This window comes from Onthophagus taurus, chromosome 6, assembly GCF_036711975.1.
Source record: "Onthophagus taurus isolate NC chromosome 6, IU_Otau_3.0, whole genome shotgun sequence".
Classification (NCBI taxonomy): Eukaryota; Metazoa; Arthropoda; class Insecta; order Coleoptera; family Scarabaeidae; genus Onthophagus; species Onthophagus taurus.
The window spans coordinates 15,438,624-15,457,892 of record NC_091971.1 but is presented as its reverse complement, the minus strand read 5'-3'; the positions used below and the strand labels follow the sequence as shown (position 1 = coordinate 15,457,892).

The following is a 19,269-nucleotide window of genomic DNA, read 5'->3' as shown; positions in this document are numbered from 1 at the left end:
AACTAAAAGTGATTTTTCAAAACGTCTTGTTGCATTAAAAAGAAGATACTTTAATTAATAATTGGTGATAGTTCCACAAGGATCCTTCAAGAAATTAATTTTATAGCGAATTTTGAAAATTATCGATGAAAATTGCAACATCGACAATTTTATCAAAACTTCAAATATTGTTTTCTCAAAAACTAAACGCTATTTTTCAAAACGGGTTGGTTCATTGGAAAGGAGACACTATTATTAACACTTTGGGAAATTTTCATACTTATATTCTAAGAAATAGATTTTATACGAATTTTTAAAACTTAATCGGCGAAAATTGCAAAATTCGAAAAAATTTTCGATCATTTCAAAAATTTATTTCTCAAAAACTGAAAGCGATTTTTCAAAACGGCTTGTTGCATTGTAAGGAGGATACTTTAATTAATAATTGGTGATATTTCCACAAAGATCCTTCAACAAATGAATTTTATAGCGAATTTTGAAAATTATCGATGAAAATTGCAACATCGAAAATTTTATCAAAACTTCAAATATTGTTTTCTCAAAAACTAAAAGTTATTTTTCAAAACGTGTTGGTTTGTTGGAAAGAGGACACTTTTATTAACACTGGGAAATTTTCATACTCATATTCCAAAAAATGGATTTTATACGAATTTTTAAAACTTAACAAAAAATTGTTGATCATTTCAAAAATTTATTTTTCAAAAACTAAAAGTGATTTATCAAAACGGCTTGTTGCATTAAAAAGAGGATACTTTAATTAATAATTGGTGATATTTCCACAAGGACTCTTCAAGAAATGAATTTTATAGCGAATTTTGAAAGTTATCGATGAAAATTATTTCATCGAAAATTTTATCAAAACTTCAAATATTGTTTTCTCAAAAACTAAAAGTTATTTTTCAAAAGGGGTTCGTTCATTGGAAAGAGGACACTTTTATTAACTCATTGGGAAATTTTCATACTCATATTCCAAGAAATGGATTTTATACGAATCTTTAAAACTTAATCGGCGAAAATTGCAAAATTCGAAAAAATTTTCGATCATTTCAAAAATTTATTTCTCAAAAACTAAAAGCGATTTTTCAAAACGGCTTTTTGCATTAAGAAGAGGTTCCTTTAATTAATAATCGAAAGTGATAACAGCGACAGTTCTGTTAGTAATGAATGTGATGATAAATTACAAGCGAAGAGAAGGAAATTAGACGAAATTGCAGCAAGAGATTTTATATATCGTATTGGGATTGTTACAAGGAGGTTTCTAATGACATGCCTGATATAAATAAAATTGTATTCAATGAAAGAAGTCCTATTGGAATTGAACTTGATTATTATTTGCAGTGTCCAACACCTAAAAGAGATACTAATTCCTGTGAATGGTACTCTACCATTATAAGTAATAGATTTTAAATATCCGGCCAAAGCCGGATATTTGGTAACTATCCAGTATCCGACCGGATTTTAAAAAATGGCCGGATAGTTGCCGGATATCCGGTCCACCACTACTAGAACTTGAATCATTTGGGTTTAGCCGCACGTCTCTAAAGACGGTTAAATCCGAATGATTCTAGTTCTAGGTATAGTGTTAGTTCTAGTGACAGTGCAAGTGCAAAACAAACTAGAAGTAGAAACATTCAGGTTTAGTCATCTTATGAAACGCACGGCTAAACCCGAATGTTTCTAGAACTAGGTCTAGTGCTAGTTTTAATTGTTATGCAGCGCTAGATTTCATATTAATGATAATGAAACATATACTCATATTTTCAACAACTTTTTTATAATTAATAAACAAAAAAATTGTCGGTTAATGCAACAACTAGAAACTTGCGACTCAAACTGTTTCAATAAAATAAAATTTTATAACAAAGCCGACGATCTTTATATGGTTATTACGGCATAATATTCTGGTTGCTTGCAAGTTCGTGTGAAAGAAGATTTCTTCTCGTCTAATTTAACGGCCACAGTATTCGATTGGATACTGGGTTGGGTCACCCCTGCGAAAAGAGTGGGGCCACGACCGAAAAAAAAATGGGTTTACTTTCGTTTTTCCCTATAAATATCTCGAGCTGAGAACCGAAACGTATCAGTGCTTCAAACGTGTTCTAATCATCTATTCTAATAGAAAAAAGTTATAGTCTTCATCAAAAATGAAAGTGGTTAGTTAAAAAGTTTTTTTTTTATTAAATTTTTAAGTTGGACTTTTTTTGCATAGGTAATCTTGTTATTTGTTGCTGTTGCTTTCGCTGCTCCCCAATACGATAGAGATGCTGTTGTTCTAAGAAACGATTTTGATAACATTGGTGTCGATGGATATAATTATGCGTAAGAATTTATTCATTTTTTTATTCATTTATTCAAACCAATAATAATTTTTTTTAGTTATGAAACTAGTAATAGAATTTCGGCTCAAGAACAAGGCCAATTGGTGAATCCCGGTACTGATAATGAAGCGATTGCTGTTAGGGGACAATACTCTTATTTAGGTCCAGATGGTGTTACTTACACGGTGACTTACATTGCTGATGAAAACGGTTTTCAACCACAAGGAGCTCATTTACCGAGAGCGTAATAAAACAATAAAAGCGATTTGGAAGATATTGTGAAATAACTAAAGTTACTACAGCCTATCCAAAATGAAAATAGATTATTTTTAACTTTCTTTTTTTCATTGCTTTTAGATAGATTTGTAATTTTTCTATTTTTGTACCTGTACATATTTATAAATGAAATAAAATTATGATTTTTATTCATATTAATCTTGATTTTTATTACTAATTTAATTAATTATTTAAAACAATTTATTCTTTTTTTAATTTAATCGTTTATCCATTTAATCCAAACACGTTCATCGTAATTCGAGTGAAAACCAAACTACTTAATATTTATTTATTTGTCATCCAGTCTACCATCATCGTTGATATCATAATGTTATTGCATCCTTCAATCCCACATCAACGCATAATAAGTTAAATGTCATTTTGTTTAATTATTAAAATTCAATTCAAATTCATTCATTGTGGTCGCCACCAAACCAAAGATGACGTCATTAAAGAACAACTTCTTCGAAAAATAATAAGTTATATATTGTATTACACGGACAAAGTTAAGAATAAAATCTTATTTTGCCAAAAAAGCAAAAATATGGTTGTTAATACTATTGAAACAAGCTCGTTAAAACATCGATGTCATATTTATTTAAAATTTATGTACTCTACTAAATTAATGCTTACTGTGAAAGAAATCTTTCAAAATTCTATTGAACATATTAAGGAAAGAATCAAAGTCAACGGAGTCAATAGGCAGTGCTGAGGGCTTGCAACGACTTTTGAATGCCGTGACCAAGAAAGAAGATACTCCAGGGTTAAAAATAAACATAAAGAAAACAAAAGTAATAGCTGTGACACGTATTCCAAATCCCTGCATTAATATTCGTATCTACAACAAGCAGATAGAACCCGTACACAGATTTCAATATCTAGGTTGCTGGATAACTGACGATCTTGACCACGAGGTTGAAGTGCGAGCTAGTATAGAATATGCCAGATCCACTTTTCAAAGAATGCAGAAACTCCTAGTAAATTCCATCTTGTCACTGAATGTTCGATACAGATTTGAGAAAATGTACGTGGAAGCATGGATTCTTGAAATTAATGGTATGAGGCTGATGTAACCTTTGAAATGTGGATTTTCCGAAGAATGCTGAAGATCTCTTGGGCGGAGCACGTCTCCACTGATGAGGTGGAATACGGAAAACAAGTTATCTAAGGCATACTTATAGAAGGAAAAAATAGAACTTCCTACGACTCATAATGGAAAAGAAGCTTGAACGAAAAAGAGGCCCAGAGCGGACAAAATTATGAATAGCAAAAACAGAGAGCACTTTGCCGAAATTATCGCCAACCTTCAGTAATAGAGAAGACACATTAAGAAGAATAATGCTTGTACATATAATAATTGACACCTTGAAGACTCCGATGATTTAGAGCCCAATGGGCCATTTTATTAGATAGGATGTGAAATAAGATTATTGAAATGGGATCAAGTATGCACAGTAGAATTAAATAAATAAAGCCTCCGTTTACAACTTTAGAGAGAGAGGTTAAGACTAAATAGCTCCCATATATTTGTCGAAATTTAAATATCATTTTCTATTTAGGCATCATGTTGACACGTTTGCCATAATTTTTAAACTTATAAAAAACTTATCCAATAAGTTATTTTAATCTATCGATCAGTAGTACCAAACCAACCCAATAATAAAACATCAAAATTTGATGTTTTTGATCATTTTCGGTTATGACTCATTAATTGTGCATAGTAGAGAATTATTTTTTTAACAAACAATGTTTAGAATTAACTCATAAGACGTATAGAATAATGATATTTTCTCCATCAATCAGCATTACAAACCCAACTTAAAAAAAAAAGAAATTTTGACGTTTTCAGCAATTTTCTTTTATAACTCATTAATTATATCTGATGGCAAAAAAGTTTTCATACAAAAAAGATTTAGAATTAACCCATAAAACTTATCTAATAAGTTATTTTAATCCATCGATCAATAGTACCAACCCAACTCAATAATAAAACAAAATTTTGATGTATTTGATCATTTTCGGTTATAACTCATTAATTGTGCATGATGCAGAATTATTTTTTTAACAAAAAATTTTTAGAATTATCTCATAAGACGTATTGAATAAAGATATTTACTTCATCAATCAGCATTACCAACCCAACTTAAAAAAATAGAAATTTTGACGTTTTCATCAATTTTCTTTTATAACTCATTAATTATATCTGATGGAAAAAAGTTTTCATACAAAAAAGATTTAGAAGTAACCCATAAAACATACCCAATAAGTTACTTTAATCCATCGATCAATAGTACCAACCCAACCCAATAATAAAACAAAATTTTGATGTTTTTGATCATTTTCGGTTATAACTCATTAATTGTGCATGGTGGAGAATTATTTTTTTAACAAAAAATGTTTAGAATTCACTCATAAGACGTATTGAATAAAGATATTTACTCTATCAATCAGCATTACCAACCCAACTTAAAAAAATAGAAATTTTGACGTTTGCATCAATTTTCTTTTATAACTCATTAATTATATCTGATGGAAAAAAGTTTTCATACAAAAAAGATTTAGAAGTAACCCATAAAACATACCCAATAAGTTACTTTAATCCATCGATCAATAGTACCAACCCAACCCAATAATAAAACAAAATGTTGATGTTTTTGATCATTTTCGGTTATAACTCATTAATTGTGCATGATGCAGAATTATTTTTTTAACAAAAAATGTTTAGAATTAACTCATGAGACGTATTGAATAAAGATATTTACTCCATCAATTAGCATATTCAACTCAACTCAAGAAAAATAGAAATTTGGATGTTTGCATCAATTTTCTTTTATATCTCATTAATTATATCTGACAGAAAAAAAGTTTTCATACAAAAAAGTTTTAGAATTAACTCATAAAGCATATCCATTAAGTTACTTTAAAATCCATCGATCAGTAGTACCAACCCAACCCGATAATAAAACCAAGTTTTGATATCTTTGATCATTTTCGGTTATAACTCATTAATTATGCGTGATGGAGAATGATTTCTTTAACAAAAAATTATTAGAATTAACTCATAAGACGTATTGAATAAAGATATTTACTCCATCAATCAGCATTACCAACCCAACTTAAAAAAAATAGAAGCTTTGACGTTTTCATCAATTTTCTTTTATATCTCATTAAGTATATCTGACAGAAAAAAAGTTTTCATACAAAAAAGTTTTAGAATTAACTCATAATACATATCCAATAAGTTATTTTAATACATCGATCAGTAGTACCAACCCAACCCAATAATAAAACAAAATTTTGATGTTTTTGATCATTTTCGGTTATAACTCATTAATTGTGCATGGTGGAGAATTATTTTTTTTAACAAAAAATGTTTAGAATTCACTCATAAGACGTATTGAATAAAGATATTTACTCTATCAATCAGCATTTCCAACCCAACTCAAGAAAAATAGAAAATTTGACGTTTTCATCAATTTTCTTTTATAACTCATTAATTATATCTGATGGAAAAAAAGTTTTCATATAAAAAAGTTTTAGAATTAACCCATAAAACATATCCTATAAGTTATTTTAATCCATCGATCAGTAGTACCAACCCAACCCAATAATTTTGATGTTTTTGATCATTTTCGGTTATAACTCATTAATTACATCTGATGGAAAAAAGTTTTCATACAAAACAAGTATTAACACTATTACACATAACAAGTTTGTTATAAAGACATAATTTAATAACACTAATTTAGACTCTTCCCCTATTAATATCCTCATGTTTTTCAACCTGTTTACGCTTTTCAACATCACCTCTTTCCAGGTTGCTTCCCGCACCCCTCTTAAAAGCTCTAGCCTTCATACTCTCTATCCCCAGCTTCTTTCCAGATTTCCATTGCTCCTGCTATCCTTTTCTCAATCCTCTTCTCCATTTCTTCCATCTTCTCATCAAAATTCTTTCTTTCCATTACTTTCCCATTATCCTCCGCCATCATCACAACAACTGCCGTTGGCCAGGGCTCCACTCTTCTAAACAGATCCATAATTCTTACGCATACCTCCCTAGGAATATTTCTGTTTGGTCTCGAGAGTTCAGTCCCCAGTTCCTCCCAGAGTTCGGTTATATTCGCTTTACTTACATCTAACTCATTTACCTGTATAAAGTCTGGTAATTAGTTTCTGTATGCGGTTGACATACAACTGACTTTTAGAATCGATAATCTGGATTTATGGTAAAGAATTGGTTTAGCTACATCCTGCTATAATGAAAAATTTTGTCATAGTCGTTTGATTTGACTTATCAAGATATAACTGAATGAAAGAATATTCGGAGATAAACTCAATGCTCAACATTATTGGAGTTGTCAGCTACTCATGTTGTACTCGTATTACTACCGATTCAACCTTTTCTGCCATCAAGAGTAGTACTATTACTTATTATTGTGTTTTTGACGCAAACCCGAATTAACTCGGGCGAATCTAAATTGTACGTTCCGTTTGGTTTAAGCTCGAATTCACTGATGTACAACTCTTGGCAATTTGTTCTTTTCCGAAACAACTCATACTTACTAAAAATCTTTCAGTGTCGTCACAAGTTATGGTTACATTTGCAAAACATCTTTTGAACAATGGAAATTGCCTTACAATGAATAATTTCTACAATTCTCCACAATTAGTCGATATTGTAATATAAAAAAACGGACGTTTATGGCATCCTAAAAGTACCCAGAAATGAAATACTGCAAGATCTCAAAGACAAAAAATTGAAGTGATAAAAATGAAGAGAGGAAGTGATAAACAAGCCTGTAGTGGTAATAGATTACAATGATACAATGGGAGGTGTTAAATCAACACATCAATACTACAAGAAGATTTTCTTCGATCTCTTATATTATTAAACATTTTATTTACATTAATATTTATATTAAATAATATCACTAAAGTATTAAGTTAAGGTCCTTTCTTATATTGAATTTTTGGTCTAAATCCATTATTATCGGCAACGTAGTCTACTATATAAACAGCACCATTAGGTGCTGTATATTCGTATTTTCCTTGTACAGCAATCCCCTCATCCCAATTACCAACATTTTGTAACAATCCCTTCTCTTCGACATATATTCCATTACTAGTCGCAAATCTAAAAAACAATATTTTCTCTTTCTTATTACTTTTCCTGTTTGTCCTTTACTCACCCAAAATTGTATCCTCCAATTCCTTCAACCACTTGACCTTTAGGATTTTCAACAGAAGCTGAAGATGCAAAATAGAATAATACGGCAAAAACGACTAGCTGTTTAAATAAGAGAAAGTCCTAAATTTATGTTTATAAAATTAAATAATACATACGAGCTTCATTTTGGTTTCTTGTCGAATGAATCGGTCATCTAATAATGGCGTGCAATTTATACGATGTCGCGCGCGAATATGATAAATGTTGAAGTAGAAAAAAATGATAGGTCTTCTCCCCGTTGCGGTTCTCTTCCTTCAGGGCGTCATCTCACGCACGAATCTTCGTATACAAATGCCATCGAGCTAATGGCACACTTTTCGTTTGCGCAAGAAACTAGCCGTTTGCATGGAAAAGACACTAAATTATTAACGTTTTGGACGAATGAAATTCTTTTTTTATGGGAATATTTAAAATTTAAATTTACGTATACCTTTTTGTGTAAGATAGGTGTTACGATGATTTTATTACGTAATTGTTTGATAAACTTTTGGAATATTTAACAAAAATCTCACTTTCAATTCAAGGTCTAGAATTTTTATTATATACTACTATTATACAAAAAATTGTAATTAACAGCGAGAATGAAGATATATTATGAGTGTATTAATAAATTCGAAATAACTTGGAAAATATCAAGGGCACCTACAATGCAAACGAAGACTTCATCACTCATCGTAGAAAATTAATCCTTTCATTTCGAATAATAAAAGCATTGTTTTAGATTGATGATAACAAATCATGTTTTTTTAAATTTATCTCGTACAAGTTATCTAACGTCGATGACCAACGAACAAAGAGAAAGTGTAGCATTTCCGATGTTGTACCAAACGAAGAAGACAAATCCCGCCCATTTATCAGGTTACCACTAAACACGTCGTGGATTTTGCAACAATCGAAGACCTTAAAACTATACCTACTTTAAAAGAAGAGCAAAAGAGATCCATCTCTTTTTCTAACTTCGATTACTACGAAGACGTTGACATTTGAATCTTTTTTTTGTGAGAATCGTAAAGAACCTAGGCCGAGTTATGTAAATCAGTGTCGAAGGACTCCCCGAATATCTTTCTGTTACGTTAACGTCCACTAAATATGGATCCATCCTGGTTCTACTTCTTCTTTTACTTTTTTTTGAAGAGGAGGGATTAATTTTTGGAAATGAAACGATCTCTCGGGTATATAAGGTGGTAGCAGATGGGGTATTAGGTCAGTGTTTCACTCAAAAATAGAAACAACGTGTATTATCTCAACGATAAAACCAAATCAACAAAAATGAAATTCGTAAGTTTATTTTTTTATTAAATAAATTTCTTTTAATTTACACTTTATTCGATTCGCGTTGTTAGGCTATCGTTTTCGCTACCGTTTTAACTGTTGCCTTGGGCGCTGCTATCTCCGGCGATAAAGATGCTGTAATTGTCAAAGCTGATTTCGATAATATTGGAACTGATGGATTTAACTATGCGTAAGTTAGAATTAAACATTTTTTTGTCTCCAATAATAATCTTATAAATCATGTTTTATTATGTAGTTACGAAACTAGTAACGGAATTAGTGCCCAAGAACAAGGACAACTTCTTAACCAAGGTGCTGAAAACGAAGCAATTGCAGTTCGTGGTCAATTCCAATACGTTGGCCCTGATGGTGTAACTTATGCTGTCCAATACATTGCTGATGAAAACGGTTTCCAACCACAAGGAGCCCATCTTCCAGTTGCCCCTTAAAAATGTTTTTACAAACCCTTTAAGCCATTCAAAAATTTTCCTAAAATTTCCAAAGTTTCCCGTTACCCCTATTTTTGTAATTAATCAAAATAATTTGCTCAACATGTAAAAAAAAGTAATTAATAATTGTTATTTTAATAATTGTACAGTAAAAAAAATGTAAAAAAAATTAGAATTAATTTTTTGTTGAATAAATGAGTCATTTGAAAAAATTTAATTTTTATTTAGCATCTAACCCCGGAATCTAAAATGGTACAACCTATCTCTAGCTTGGTTTATTTATGCGAAGGTATTTTCTATTACGGTTATTATTAGAGGAATACACGTTTTTAAATGTCAGAGACGAATGCCAGCTCATGATATTTGTTAATCGCTTATTTATACGAAGAAGAAGAGGATTCGTAGAATTTCAAGGAGGTGGATGATTTCGCTAAATTACGCAATTCGACAAGTCGCATATTGTGGAGAAGCCGATTAATTTTCGTTATTTAATAACGGGACCTCATTGTGAAACGCTCGAAAAACGATAGAAAACGAAACGTCTTAAAAAGAAATTACGTAAGATGCTATTTTAACGCTCTTTTTGGAACACGCACGTGTCTCTGTCTCCTATAACAAGTTACTATTATTATTTTGAATAATTTAAATAATCTTTTAAAGTGAGATAAATTACAAAATTTTAATACAGTTTAAAAATAACTTAAAAACACAGAAATAATAATAAATTGGTAGACTTTCACGGTCAGTCATATTAGAAATAAATCTAAAACTAGAAAAAACTGCGTCTATTAAAACACCATTTAACGTTTTAGATGCAACCTTCTTCAGAAACAAGTTCAAATGTGCCAAAAGATGACAGTAACTAATTATTAATTAATTAAAAAACTTATTACTACTCGCTAATTACCGCGTTCGGTGTGAAGTGGGGAAATTTTTCATCAATTTTATCGTAATTTTATTACCCAATCTACAATGTTGCCATGTCCTTTATTTAATTAATTTCGTTAGGTTTTGTTGGAACGTTCAGTTAATCTAGAACTAAATTTATTATCATTATCTAATTCAGTAAAGAGGTAAATAAGAACATCTTGTCTTTAAAACTAACTTTGTAGACTTATTGGTATTGCTTTCAAAGTAAAAATAAGTTCCCATTGCATTACCAAACACCCGATTTGAACCCAAGAGTTTATATCTTTCATTATTTATGAATAGCGAGAGAGGTCACTCACACACCGTTTTGCCATTTATTCTGTTGGATCTGATGATATGATTTAGGTGACTGTTCAGTGCATAAGTAGATTTTGATGCAAATATTACAGCCCATACGAGAAGTTGCTAAAGAGGATTTTTAAATGTATGTGAAATGACTAGTCGTGGTAAGATGAAATACACGAGGATGCATGCGATCTTATGGGTTGGGTTGGGTTCATTTCGCAGCATTAAGACAAGATGTACAAAATAAGATCGGAAAAGAATTGAATATAAACAGTATCTCTGAAGTTTTTCTAGAGACAGAGGATACTGGAAGAGAAGTGATGTATTACGTGACTAAGGTTATGATCAGGGCATGGAACTTTTGTAACAAAACGATTTCCCCCCTCCACTCGTTCTCAGAAAATCTTGATTAAAAGAATACCATACTGTTCAGTGGGAAATTAAAATTTCAAGTTAGAAAAAAATTGTGTTAACAAAAATTGTTGCTTAAATAATTCTAAACAAACTTTGTCAACAACTTTTTTTGATTTAATCAATAATTAAGGAGATAACCTCAAAATAATAATTTTTAAATTTTTATACATAATTACACTTAGATGCTTAATTAATAGTGATGTAAAATTTTTTTATTAAGATAATTGATTTAAAATCGAAATTGAAACAAATTTTATTTAAAACATTTTTTAATAAAAACAATAATTGTTGAGATAAATAATTTTGATAGCATACTATTCAGAGGGAAATTAAAATTTCAAGTTAGCAAAAAATTTTATTAACAAACACTGTTCCTGAAGTAATTCTAAACAAATATTATTAATAAAAATTTTTAATTTGATCAATAATTAAGAACATAATCTCAAAAAAAAATTTATATACAGTGTGTCCCCGGATTGTGTCCCCGTAAGGTATAATTGACGATAAATTTTTGAATTCAAATTCCATCTTTTGCAATTAAAGTCTGGATGTCATAAAACGAAATATAACCAAGTTTTACGTCAAATGTCCTCAAAGTACCAAAGTTAACGCAAAAAGTTTGTTAACCGTTGCAGGTAAAGTGGTCTTTCTGAGCAATGTACAACAAAAGTTGACTAAGATAAAATGTTTGTTATGTTAAATTATAGCGATATGCCAAATTTTATTAATTTAGCATATAAAAGAAAAAATGAGTTTTTTCTTAAAATTTGTTTCTAATATTCCGTTTTACAATAAAACCAAATGATCTGAGTGAACTAACAATTATTATTTGATAGTTTAGCTTTAATCTATTGTTAAATATTACTTGATCATGTTTGCATTACAACATTAAATATTTATAGTGCAATGGATTGGGGAACAGTAGTTACAATGCAGTTTTAAGGCAATTTGAGGAAAAATTTGGATTTTTAGTAGATAAAAAAAACAATTAAGAGACTTGTTAAAAATTTTCGGAAACGGGCAATGTGGAAAATCATCAATTTTTGTTGTACATTGCTCAGAAAGACCACTTTACCTGCAACGGTTAACAAACTTCTTGCGTTAACTTTGGTACTTTGAGGACATTTGACATAAAACTTGGTTATATTTCGTTTTATGACATCCAGACTTTAATTGCAAAAGATGGAATTTGAATCCAAATATTTATCGTCAATTATACCTTACGGGGACACAATCCGGGGACACACTGTATATATTTTTATATATATTTTTTATTGAGAAAATCGTTTTAGAATTTAATTTAGAACAACTTTTGTATGAAATTTTCTGCTGAGAACAAGTGTAGGGGGGAAATCGTATCGTTTTGTTACAAAAGTTTCGTGCCTTAGTTATGATGGAGAAAGAAAGAGAAGAGAGAGACAGGAGGGCACCAACCAAAATGTAGCTGAAGAATAACGAACGAAAAAACCAAGAACAGAACTGGAAAAGAAGAACGAAAACGAGTATCATGTCCAAGAACGGATTAAGAGAAGAGTAGTTTTTAGTTAAACCCCCCTATCCAGGTAAGCTACTTTTTATATTTATATTCAAAAAGTTAATCGAATATTTTGTATGGCTAATAACCAATATCACCTAATACTGCCTACACAAAATGCGGAGAAATGGAAGAAAAAGGAAAAGAAAGTGAAGGAAAAAGTGTAAGTGTCACGCTCAGGACGGAAAGATTGAGAGAAGAGGAGTTGTGCTGTAATTTCAAAAAGTTAATTGTATGTTTATGTATTTTAATATATAATGCCACCTACCTAAAATAAAAGCGAATGGAAAGGGAAGAAAAGAATGAAAAGGAAGTAGAAGAGAAGAAAATGAAAAAATTAAATTAAGATTTATTATTGTTCTTCCTGAGGTTATGTGAAAGCGGTTCCAAGGCGCCCTCAAAAGCGAAAAAAAAGAGGGGGGGGTTTAGTGGGTAGTTCGAGGCTAGAATAGTCCCACACTCCTTTCCGAAGATCTGAAGTTTCCACCAGCTCGAAGATCTAAGGCGCCAACAGTAGGTGCCTTAAAAAAAGGTTGGGTTGGGTGAAGGCAGAGAGGTTACCAAAGAGGATATTTAAATGTATGTGAAACGACCAGTGGTGATAAGATGAAATACAGGAGGATGCATGCGATTTATGACATGATTAGGCTGAGAAATGATTTTTACAGCAAATACAAAAAGTTTAAAACTGAACTAGCACTTAATGAATATAAATCTTTTAGAAAACGTTGCACACGCAATAAAGACTGAGTAGAAGACGTACTATGAATCATCTTTTAAAAATAAAAGTTCCAGGGATCTCTGGAAATCACTAAGGCATCTGAATGTTACCAAATCAAAAGAATTTTTTAAGAATCATTTGAATGACGTTGAAGGCATTAATGATAATATTGTACAAGCTGCTGGAAACTCAATGATCGCTGATCCAGACTTTATTCAGGCTTATACTACGAAAAAGTCTGCCTTTAATGAATTGTTTGCTTTTTTGCCTGTCTCGGAGCATATTGTAGCGTGCCATTTGTTAAATATCAAATCTGGCAGTGTGGGATATGATGAACTCTCGGTTGTGATGATATATTACTGTTGTCCTTTCATCATTCACTTCACACATATTATTAATATGTGCTTATCGAGGTCAATATTTCCAAAATGTTGGAAGAAATCTTTGGTAACACCTTTGCCAAAGATTAAGAATCCTATGACATTTTCGGACCTGCGACCAAATAGTATTTTACTTGTTTTGTCTAAAGTATTAGAAAAAATTATGAATGATCAAATTCGGGAATTTTACATAATATTTTGCCTAGGACACAGTCTGGATTTCGTGCTAACCACAGTGGCGATTCAGCATTAACGCATATAGTTGATAACATATTGTTTGCGGCGGATCAAAATAGGCTTACTGGATTAGTTCTGCTAGACTACAGTAGGGCCTTTGATACTGTCAATCATAGGATGTTATCGGCTATCTTATCCTTTATTGAGTTCAATGATTCTGCTATGAGCATGATTTGGACAGACAACAAGCGGTTAAATTGGGTGATCGGAGATCTGAACTGCGAGGCTTGAAGTCAGGTGTGCCCCAGGGTTCTATCTTGGGGCCTCTACTGTTTTGTATTTACACTTCTAATCTTTCGACAGTTTTGAAATATTCAGAGTCACATTTTTATGCGGACGATTCCCAAATCTATCTATAGTTCTTGACTACGGACATGGCCACTGCTAAAGTTAAATTGAGTGAGGACATAAATAATCTGATAGATATATCCACTGTTTAGTGGACTCGTTACGGGTAAATTCAAATAAATCAGTGGTTATGCTCTTTGGCAGGCGGGGTGACTCTCTTGCAGGAAATTTTAAAATCAATATTGGTGGTAAATGTATTGGTGTTAGGGAGTGTGCTAGAAATTTAGGATTACAGCTGGACTCGAATCTTAGATTCAAAATGCACATCCTGGACAAAACAAAAATTTCATTTGCTGCTGTTGCTAACTTAAACGTCTTTATTTCATCCAGCAAGGATTTTTACCATTTTTATACCAGAATGGGTTGTTGACCGATTCTGAACTCCCCTTTTGAAGAGATATTTTTTTCGCTCTTATCAGTCTTAACTTAGTCTCCGACTAGGATTAGTTACCGCCGTCTTCCACAAGGTTACTCAAGCTTCCGAGGTTCCTCAGCTTGGAGGTAAGAGCCAGAATTCAATAGGAGAGGCTAGGATATGCTTTCAGCATACGACACCTTATATTTAAGTCATTATCCCATTTGAACCACTAACTTAAAGCACACAACCTAAGGGCACAATAATCTACTACCTAGGAGGTTTACCATGCTGCCATATCAGGTAGCCAAGTCTGTCCAACATTATTAAAATATAATTTAGTCTTCTAGGGTTTAGATATAAAATACACTTTTTATATCTTATCGTTACTTGTCTTTTCTGTTTTTGCTATATGATAGCTATTTATACTATTTATATGACAAACATATTTGTGTCAAAATTATTGTTCCACCATTTTCATATAGAACTGGTGTCAAAAAATGGTTGTTCTGAAAACAGTTTAGAATGATCTCTTCTTTTATGAAATCTCTTCAAATTGTTTTACTTGTCTTTTCTGTTTTTGCTATATGATAGCTATTTATACTATTTATATGACAATCATATTTGTGTCAAAATTATTGTTCCACCATTTTCATATAGAACTGGTGTCAAAAAATGGTTGTTCTGAAAACAGTTTAGAATGATCTCTTCTTTTATGAAATCTCCTCAAATTGTTTCTATTTTTATATTGTCTTTATTTCATATATTTTTCAATCATTGGTGAAAGTGTTAGATATGATTTTCGCAATGATAAATAAATTGCTTGAAAATACCATATGAAAATTGTTACGTTGATTAATAATTTTATTAATGATATAAGATTTAAAATCCTCTCTGTATAAATAAAGTATAAATTGTTTATTCTAAGAATTGGGAAACTATTCTAGGAAGAGCAACTCAATTCATAAAAGCGATATAATACCATAAAAATGTCCTGAAATCTAACGTGTGTTAACAGGAGCGATGAAACTTGTAGTTCTGATTATACACCCATCAAACGAGGTTATTATACACATCAATTTGTTGCCTAAGGCGGTGGATCTACCGGTTGCATTGTATGCGGATCATACTTCGGTAATCTACTGAGAGAATAATACCCTTGAGGTTACAATTACTAAGACAATAGAAATAAACAATCTGCAATTAAACTTTAATAAAACCGAAGTAGTAGTTAAGTTTGATATAACTACCCTTTGTGACAGAAATAGAAGCAGCACATTCCAAGCAACAAGTCAAACTAATGTATCATCCGTATCTGGATTGCTTATATATTATTCATAGACGTCGAGTGGAATTTTCAAACCAAAAAGAATGCGATTTTTCAATTATATCCAATAAATTTTTTATAACGAATATTTCAAATAAAATTATATGCTATCTTTGAAATCTAGATTTTAGTAAGTATAAGAAGTAATTTACAAGTACAAAGAAGAGATATTAAGTTACATAAAAAAATCAGTTAACCTTTCTCCATAATTTATAATCGAGAAAAGCATTTAAATATTTAATTATACAATTTTTAATCTGAACTAATACTTAAACTTAATTATATACCTTATATAACTTACAGCTGATTTCATAAACGCAATAAGTAAAATACAAAATACATTCATTAAAAGTTGAAATACCCATCGTTTTTAAATAAATTTTCTACTGACTGACATCAATGTCATATAAATATTCAAGAATTCTTGTGAAGATTTTTTTCAGTTTAAAGTAGGTTTAAAAGACGTTTTTGTAGACTGGGAACATTCTTTTGACCTAAAATCTGAACTGATTTACATTGAATCGTTTAAAATTTTTATGTAATTCCGTTGCACGATGTTCTATAAACAATACCGAGAGGTGTTTCCACACATCGTAACCAGATTTTTTTTTAATTAAAATAATCTCTTATAAAAAAAACGAAAATAGTATAACGTTCAATTTACATTATTCTGATTAGATAATCTACATTTTTTAATATTAACTTTTCCCATTCGATTTCAATCGAAATGCTAATTCAAAATAATCTTTTAGATTAAAATGTTAATCTTGGAATTCCATAGAAAATCATGTCGTGATCGACTACAAGAGAAGATGGTATTTGTTTGTTGAAGATTCTCTCAACAAAATAGTTGACCTTATCTGGTATGAGTTGCAAATACCAAAGGATGGATTCATCTGGAATTACAAGATATGACGCGTCCATCTCTTTAAGTTTGTGGTAAATTTCAATATCCAACCTAATGCGAAATTGTGAAATAGTAATTCAGATTTTATCGTTTAGCGATTCGATTCGACAATAAAACTCACAAGCTTCTTACGCACTCGATTTTATCATTTTAAATTTTGCGAAATTTTATGTAATCGAAAGTTTCGTGTTAACAGTAAACTGTAGTCCTCGATTTACCGCTTTTAAATACATTTATACTAGTAAACGCAACCATTGAAAAAAACAACTACACCAGAAGCAACAGTAACAATCGACATTAAGTAGCTAAACGGTTATTGCTCAACGATTTGCGGCAGGTGTTGTACCACATACCTAATAGAATCTTATTCTATGCCAATACCGTTTATTTATTGACCTGAAGTAGTCGTAGAAAACAAACTGATCCTCACGTTGTACATCTTTTCAGTTCTATAACCTTGACGTTACTTTTCCCGTCGCGCCGGTCGGTCGTTTCTTTTTCTATAGTATTTACCATTTTTTTTTGTGTTTGGATGAACTTTAAAAGTTGTACAAGGTCCGACGAGTTATTTAATGATTATAGATCCGGATGTAATTAAAAGAAAATTACTCTAAAAAATGTTATAAATACAAAGTAAACTATAATCGCTTCTTGTATTAATAGGTAATAATAACAGATTTTTTTTAAGGAAGCACATTTATTTTATTCTTTTTAAGGACAAATATTACAACTTATTTGTGTGATAAATTTTAATCGGAATGTATCAAAGAGTCATCTATCGTGAAGTTGCAACAGCTAAATTAAAACTAAATGGTAGAAATCTAGTTTTATTAAAATATCCAACCATGATTTTGAATGTTCAATAAAAGTTTTAATACGTTAAGTTTTATTTCTTTGGAATTATTATTATCACGAAATATGTTATGCTTAATCTTATCTATTTTATTTAGGGAGTATTTGCAGCTTTCTTTATTCTGCATCTCTTCCTCTCCTCTTCATCACCACATTGATATGTTTTTAAAAAAATAGTTAACAGTAGCGATGGAAGGGATAGTTGCAAAATTCGAAAAAATTGTCGATCATTTCAAAAATTTATTTCTCAAAAACTAAAAGCGATTTTACAAAACGGCTTGTTGCATTAAAAATAGGATACTTTAATTAATAATTGGTGACATTTCCACAAAGATACTTCAAGAAATGAATTTTATAGCGAATTTTGAAAGCTATCGATGAAAATTGCAACATCGAAAATTTTATCAAAACTTCAAGTATTATTTTCTCAAAAACTAAAACTTATTTTTCAAAACGTGTTGGTTCATTGGAAAGAGGACACTGTTATTAACACTTTGGGAAATTTTCATACTCATTTTCCAAGAACTGCATTTTATACGAATTTTTAAAACTTAATCGGCGAAAATTAAAAAATTCGAAAAAATTGTGGATCATTTCAAAAATTTATTTCTCAAAAACTAAAAGCGATTTTTCAAAGCCGCTTGTTGCATTAAAAAGAGGATACCTTAATTAATAATTGGTGATATTTCCACAAGGATCCTTCAAGAAATTAATTTAATAGCGAATTTTGAAAATTATCTATGAAAATTGCAACATCGAAAATTTTATAAAAACTTCAAATATTGTTTTCTCAAAAACTAAAAGTTATTTTTCAAAACGTGTTGGTTCATTGGAAAGAGGACACTCTTATTAACACTTTGGGAAATTTTCATACTCACATTCCAAGAAGTTGATTTTATACGAATTTTTAAAACTTAATCGGCGAAAATTGCAAAATTCGAAAAAATTGTCGATTATTTCAAAAATTTATTTCTCAAGAACTAAAAGTGATTTTTCAAAACGGCTTGTTGCATTAAGAAGAGGATACCTTAATTAATAATTGGTGATATTTCCACAAGGATCCTTCAACAAATTAATTGTATAGCGAATTTTAAAAGATAGCGATGAAAATTGCAACATCGAAAATTTTATCAAAACTTCAAATATTGTTTTCTCAAAAATTAAAAGTTATTTTTCAAAACGTGTTGGTTCATTGGAAAGAGGACACTCTTATTAACACTTTGGGAAATTTTCATACTCACATTCCAAGAAGTTGATTTTATACGAATTTTTAAAACTTAATCGGCGAAAATTGCAAAATTCGAAAAAATTTTCGATTATTTCAAAAATTTATTTCTCAAGAACTAAAAGTGATTTTTCAAAACGGCTTGTTGCATTAAGAAGAGGATACCTTAATTAATAATTGGTGATATTTCCACAAGGATCCTTCAACAAATT

The 19,269-nt window shown here is 30.6% G+C and overlaps 3 protein-coding genes across 4 annotated transcripts; 2 read left to right on the top strand and 1 right to left on the bottom strand.

Annotated features, from left to right (window-relative positions):
• The first annotated feature begins 2,067 nt into the window (after positions 1-2,067).
• Positions 2,068-2,753, top strand: LOC111418647 (flexible cuticle protein 12-like). The gene is made up of 3 exons (XM_023051268.2): positions 2,068-2,153; positions 2,210-2,319; positions 2,377-2,753. The coding sequence occupies exons 1-3, from the start codon at positions 2,145-2,147 to the stop codon at positions 2,564-2,566; spliced, it is 309 nt and encodes a 102-aa protein (XP_022907036.1). The 5' UTR covers positions 2,068-2,144; the 3' UTR covers positions 2,567-2,753.
• Positions 2,754-7,466: 4,713 nt separating this feature from the next.
• Positions 7,467-8,464, bottom strand: LOC111418648 (endocuticle structural glycoprotein SgAbd-5-like). 2 transcript variants are annotated; one of them, XM_023051269.2, is made up of 4 exons: positions 8,252-8,464; positions 7,938-8,154; positions 7,784-7,881; positions 7,467-7,728 (listed from the first exon to the last, which is right to left on the bottom strand). In XM_023051269.2, exons 2-4 carry the CDS (start codon positions 7,944-7,946, stop codon positions 7,539-7,541), a joined length of 297 nt encoding a protein of 98 aa, XP_022907037.1. In that variant the 5' UTR covers positions 7,947-8,154; positions 8,252-8,464; the 3' UTR covers positions 7,467-7,538. The 2 variants fall into 2 exon arrangements, with proteins under 2 accessions (XP_022907037.1, XP_071052475.1); XM_071196374.1 differs by lacking the exon at positions 8,252-8,464 and having other exon boundaries at positions 7,938-8,172.
• A 154-nt stretch (positions 8,465-8,618) lies between these two features.
• LOC111418646 (flexible cuticle protein 12-like) lies at positions 8,619-9,754 on the top strand. Its single transcript, XM_023051267.2, has 3 exons — positions 8,619-9,099; positions 9,165-9,283; positions 9,350-9,754. The coding sequence occupies exons 1-3, from the start codon at positions 9,091-9,093 to the stop codon at positions 9,540-9,542; spliced, it is 321 nt and encodes a 106-aa protein (XP_022907035.1). The 5' UTR covers positions 8,619-9,090; the 3' UTR covers positions 9,543-9,754.
• Positions 9,755-19,269: the final 9,515 nt, after the last annotated feature.

Excerpts from the sequence above, each read along its gene's own strand:
- LOC111418647 (XM_023051268.2), top strand. Across the intron at positions 2,320-2,376 it reads GTCGATGGATATAATTATGC|TTATGAAACTAGTAATAGAA; the intron begins GTAAGAATTTAT and ends AATTTTTTTTAG.
- LOC111418648 (XM_023051269.2), bottom strand. Across the intron at positions 7,729-7,783 it reads ATTGGAGGATACAATTTTGG|ATTTGCGACTAGTAATGGAA; the intron begins GTGAGTAAAGGA and ends ATTGTTTTTTAG.
- LOC111418646 (XM_023051267.2), top strand. Across the intron at positions 9,284-9,349 it reads ACTGATGGATTTAACTATGC|TTACGAAACTAGTAACGGAA; the intron begins GTAAGTTAGAAT and ends TTTATTATGTAG.